At 41.4% G+C, this 6000-nt stretch overlaps 1 protein-coding gene across 2 annotated transcripts; it reads left to right on the forward strand.

Moving 5' to 3' along the window:
* The first annotated feature begins 539 nt into the window (after positions 1–539).
* LOC130139963 (E3 ubiquitin-protein ligase BOI-like) lies at positions 540–1857 on the forward strand. 2 transcript variants are annotated; one of them, XM_056318014.1, is made up of 2 exons: positions 540–1074; positions 1251–1857. In XM_056318014.1, the coding sequence occupies exons 1-2, from the start codon at positions 739–741 to the stop codon at positions 1641–1643; spliced, it is 729 nt and encodes a 242-aa protein (XP_056173989.1). In that variant the 5' UTR covers positions 540–738; the 3' UTR covers positions 1644–1857. The 2 variants fall into 2 exon arrangements, with proteins under 2 accessions (XP_056173989.1, XP_056173990.1); XM_056318015.1 differs by having other exon boundaries at positions 1257–1857.
* The last annotated feature ends 4143 nt before the right edge of the window (positions 1858–6000 follow it).

Genomic DNA, 6000 nt, shown 5'->3' on the forward strand with positions numbered 1-6000 from the left:
TTTATTACGAAAGGATAAACAAACCGCACTTGTAAAAAATAAATATATAAATCATGGTTACGGCAATCACCTTGGCTAATTGAGATGATACTGTGAGTGAAATTTGAATTATCGCGCTAACTCTGTAAATTTGTGAAATAGTATTTGTGTACACACATTTATATGTTTTTCTCTGAAAAATAATCTCCGACCCACCGAATATTTAAAAATTGATTGAAAATTATGCAAGAGCCCACATTCATCGGAACATGTCCCTTTATCATCATTATTCAAATCAAAACACGTCGACTGTTTTATAAAATGTTGGTCAGTTCTGCAGACGAAAAGAATTCGAGAAATAAAAAATAAATCTTATTCACAATGAACGAGGATGTACTTGACAAGTACTTGTACAATAATAATGATACACTTTAATTTTTTTTTTTTGGTAATCAGTGGGGGAATGTGCCAAAAAGAATTAATAAAAAAATAATGTTGATTAAAAAGTTTAAAAAAAAAAAAACGTTTAAGTTTCACGGCGCCCAGCCACCTGTGCTGCCGCCGTGCGCGGCGTGCGTGCCGAGCTACCCCGACTGCCAGGCGTACGGCCCGGCGGTCACCGCCTCCCCCCCCGCGTCGTCGCAACGGTCGGGAACGCTCCAAGATAAAAGGGCCAAACTCCCTCACGCGCACACCACTCGCCTCTCTCTCTCTCTTCTTCGTCTGAAACTCTCTCTCTCTGCAAACGACTCTCCTCTCATGGCGACCTGTTTCTACCCTAGCCTGGCGGCGGAGGATTTCATCCCTCTGCCGGAGACCACGCCGCCCGACCAGATCTCGCGGCCGTCGCGCCGCCGCCTCCGGAAATACCGCATCATCCCCGAGCTTTGCGCGGCGAAATCACTGACCCGCGACTTTAACGACGCCGCCGCCTCTGTCCCCGGGAACCACCACCGCAAGCGGTCCAGAGACGCCATCGGCGACGACCACTTGAGCGGCGATCGCTTCTCGGCGAATCGCGATCCTCGGAAGATGACCAAGGCGTCGCCGTCTCTGGGGCACGAATCGGAGATCGACCCTTTGATTTCCCAACATGTATGTAACGACCCTTCTTTCCTCCTTTCCTTTTTTAAATTTTACCAATTTTTTTTGTCGTCGTCGTCAGTTTATGTTGTTTCGACAAGCCTTCGATGGACTGATTAGGGTTTATGGCTTGTTCTGGGATTTCCAAAAGCAAAACCATGACAATTTTGTTCTTGACTTCTTTACAGACGCAGGATTTGGCGAGAAAAATCAAGGAAAAGGATGAAGAGATCGCGAAGATGGGGAAATTGAATCGGCTTCTCCAGGAGCAAGTGAATTCCCTGTTGTCGGAGAACCGCATCTGGCGGGGCCTCGCCCAGGACAACGAGGCCGAAGCCGACTCCCTCCGTTCCACCCTCCAGCACCTCCTCGCCCGCGGCGGCGGCGGCGGCGGCGGGGTCGACGACGCGGAGTCCTCCTGCTGCGGGAGCAGCAACGATCCCGGGAGGGAGGGAGCGGACGGCGGAGATGCGGCGGCGGAACCGTGGAGCGTGCACCTGTATCTGTCGCGGCGTGCGCGCACCCGCATCTGTCCTTGTCGTCGTCGTAACGGTCGGAAGGGCCCTGGGCTGGAAATGTAAAAAGGAGAGAAAATAGGGGCGAAAAGGGGAAAAAGGAAAGAATATGGATCGGGAATGAAATACTCCCCCCGTGTTTTTTGATAGGGAGATTCTTTTGATATCTTTTTAGTTGGAAATAATGGGGAAAAAACCATCGAGAGGGATGGTTTCTCATTTTTGTGTAAATACAATTCAATACAATACATAATAAATGTTGTCATTGTTTTCTTCTTGATCATAATGTTCCTATTTTTCTTTTTCGGAAATCATTAATTGATGGTGCAAAAAAATTTGTTGCCTTTCTAATCCCCTTTTTAATTTCCTTAATGTGCTCGAATATGAATATCAATCCAATCGTGTCGACATTAACAAAAATCTCTTTCTTTCGTGGGTTGTACTTCCAAAAAAATTTAGAGAAAAATGTTTTCTCTTACTCTATCATTCTTCAATTTCGTGGCCCGATAGGTCATTAACGCGAAACTCTAAAGAGAGTCATCTGAAATGCACAGATGAAATGTCTAAAAAATGGCGATTTTTCAATAAGTGACTATATGCTATAATCATTATCTCAATAATTTTCTAAATGGTATAGTAAATTGTTATTAATTCATAAAAAAAAAGTACAGCTGGTGTTTTTCTTCTTCTTTTTTCCTTTTTTCTTCCAAGTCAATGTTTTGCTTTTTGGATGGCTATGCAAAGGATAAACCATGTAAAAGGGAAAAAAAGGAATGGAAAAAAGATTTTAAAAAAAAAACAAGAAACGAAAAAGGCAAGGCATGATTCTGATTGTAGTTCCTCTCTTTGACGAACAAATCCCACTCAAACCCAAGTTTTAATGGGTGATAATTTATTTTAAATACTAAATATGTTAAATCAGCTTTTCAGACCTTTTACCATTCTTTACTGGCAAGAATCCTCCAACATACAATAAAATCCCAAAACGAGAATACCAAATAGGGAGAATAAAGGCACTGTATGCATTGAACCGAAAACGTACAATTAATAAAGTGACTCTTTTGTGATTAGGCATACTATTTCAAAAGGGCACAACTTTTCGTTATTTTATTTTTAAACAATAAATTTGGATTAAAAAAATAACAGCTAATTAATGCCAATTCTTGTCCTCGAGAACGGAAAGTGCGCCTAATAGTCGCGCACTTGCACATGGGTACTGCGAGATCTTAGTCCCATGGTCTAAGATCGTAAGGCTAGAAGACTTGCACAGTTATATATTGGCTCACAAACTCACACATCTTTTCCAGGTTGGACAAAACATCGGTGTGTTTGTTTTACAAACAAATTATCAGCAAAGCACTATCTAGTTAGAATATCCAAACTATGTTTTGAATTTCTTTGCCGTCAAATTCAAAGGCATGCGGATATTGGGCATGCCACTCTTTCGGGATTTCGTCTTCTAAGGCCTCATATCGAAATCTTTATTCTCTTATCCATCGTCAATCATTCGTCCGACCTCTACATAAGGAATACGATCATCACTTTCGATTAGCTAGTTATGAAATACTAGGATGCAATCGATCGATCTCGATCATTGGAATTTTTCGAGACCGTCGAAAAGTCAATTGCTCAATAGTATGAATTCCATTTCATTAAGAGCAAAAATTCCCTTTTATTTGTTTATTTTTGCTTCCTCTCCTCTCACGTACGCACGAACTCACGAAACATCAACGGTCCTTAATCTTGAAGACACACGCATCTGCCTTCAAAATAGGCGAGATGCTCCCCAGGAGGACAGATTCCCACACAAAGTTCTCCTGGTCCTGTACGAATGCCCTCTGTTGCAACGCTGTCACTTTGGCCATCTTTACTTGTTCCAGCATGCGAGACGACAAGACCTTTAAAGGAAGTGAAAACGTGGAGGAACTCAATGGTGCAGCTCTACGTTCAGAAATGTTAATAGAAATTGAGAGGTGAGAAGAAACCTACTGGATGCAATCACTAATAAAACGATCATTGCGCTAAGCTTGGCTTGACCCTTCTCCATTTCCAAGTATATTTGGCTTGATTGATTGTCTAGGGTATATGATTGTTAAAAATATGTGTTTATGTGTCCCAATGTAGGTTTATATATAAATGTCTAAAGTTCGGTGTTCTTGGAGTTTTAAGTAAATGCGAGATTCGAAAAAATAAAAAGTAATTGATTTGCCCCATATTCATATTCAGCTGCTGATACACTTACCGAGTTTTTTCTTTGTTACCTTTGTTTCGCGGGTCTCCATCAAAATACATGTTTGCTTTAATGTAAGACAATAAGTACTCGCGGTATACAACTGTATAATTCGGAGTTTTCCTACCATAATTTGAGCATTTCTTGGAATTGATAAGATGAACTTACTTCTTCTTTTTTTGGTAAGAAATGAGAGCAAAACCCTAGAGAGCTACACCATTACTCTCATAATAAAACTTAATCGTATATGAGCTCCTATCAACAAAGGAAGTAAATCTCTGGATATTCTATCTAATTCTAGAGTGTCATTTACATTGTCGAGCCTCGTCGATGGCCGGCGACCTCCGCCGACATTAGGCGAGGGCAACTCCGCCAGCCATCGACAAGGCCAGCCCTTCGCCGAATTGGGTGAGCGCGAGGGCGACCCTCGCTTGATCCGGCGAGGGCAGCCATCACTTAAGGCTGGCGGAGGGAAAAAGGAAAAAGAAAATAAGAGAAAAGGAAAAAAAGAAAAAGTAAAGAAGGAAAAAATAATATGAGTTTCAAAAAAATATTAAAATATTATTAAAAATTATCTACGTTAGCGTTGGTCGTGCCATGGCCAGCATCTATATTAGCGATTTCCAACCAAAATTGGTTGAGGGCGGCCCTCACCGGCGTCGAGTGAGGGCGAGGGTCGCCCTTGCCAGATCCGGCAAGGGCCGCCCTCGCTCGCCCAAGTGAGGCGACCCTCGCCGGCGTCGGGCGAGGGTCGCCCTCGCCGGGCGAGCGAGGGGGCCCTCGCCCGACTCAGCGAGGGTCGCCTCGCCTAGGCGAGCGAGGGCGCCTCGCGAATCGGCAAGGGCGACCCTCGCCGGTGCCGGCGAGGGTCGCCCTCGCTCGAGTCGAGCGACGGCCGCCCTCGCTCACCTAGGCGAGGGCGACCTGCTGACGCCACGCGAGGGCCCTCGCCGGAAAGAAAAAAAAAAAAAAAAAAAAAAGCAAAAAAGACGAAAATGCCCATAAACTAAAGTACATTGGGGTAAATATGTCACAAATAGCATAGTTTAGGGTTTTTGGTGTCACAAAAAAAAGTTCAGGTTAAATGTGTCACAGTCGGTAAAGTTTGGGATTTTTGGTGGCTTTTTCCCATAAGTTAAATCAATTTTTTTGAACCCTAATTGATAATTAAAGCACCGACCCACTATTATCGGCTTTTTATTACATGCTTTTGTTTCACGTAATTTACACCTTGTTCATGTTAAATATAGAGCGCACATGTCACTGACAAGAACCCACCGAACTTTTGCATTAATTAGTACAATTTGATTATTTATTTATTTGATTGCTATCTGAAAAAGTAACAAATCAATGCAGAACCAAACTCTGAAATAATGACAATACAGCACATCTGCTATCTTAGCTGTAATTAAGGAATATAAATAATTTTCACCTCTATATTGACAATTTCTTTGTGATAATACTGAAATTTTTTTTGGAATGGGTCCATAATTCCCATTGTTGCAGTGAATCTTGTTGACCAATTGGCAAAGTGTTTGTAGGATATGGTGGGTCAATAAAGCCATTATGATTTTTTGTTTGACAAGACATGTACTAATAATTAAAATACAGAGAAACAAAAAAAAGACAATACTACAAGGAAAATAAATTACATTCTATATCTTGAAAGCACAAATACAATGTGTTAGTTGTAAATAATATTATAAGAAATGTTTCTCATACTAATAGAATATAAATATAACAATGAAGATGTGATGTGCAAACAACTCAATAGCTTGAACAATCGCTCGAATAGGCTCGCAAGTTGCTCGAGTATTACATATTTCAAACTCTAGAAGAAATTTAATTCGATGGAAAGTGTTTTTGCACTAAACCCAAAACGGATCATGCTTCCTATATGGTTTTTATCTCAAAATGAAATTGTACTTGCTTTCACTTTGCTTGTATCGAAATATGATAAACAAATATTGCTTTTCCTAGTAATCTTGTCTAAGTACGAAATTTCGAGTTTGGTTGTCATCACATTGCCACCATTTAAAGGGTACATTCATATTTATCTTCATATGTTCGTATCCAAAGGTGGCCATTGTTAATTAGAATTGTGATGGGGTGCACGAAAGGTTGAAAAGGGACAATAGAGATTGGAGATTATTGTCGTGGGAGATAAGCAAGCTGGAAATATGATTGATTAAT

The sequence above is a fragment of the Syzygium oleosum genome, unplaced genomic scaffold (genome assembly GCF_021117445.2).
Source record: "Syzygium oleosum isolate NSW1041296 unplaced genomic scaffold, Sole_v2.1 Sole_v2.14, whole genome shotgun sequence".
Lineage (NCBI taxonomy): Eukaryota > Viridiplantae > Streptophyta > Magnoliopsida > Myrtales > Myrtaceae > Syzygium > Syzygium oleosum.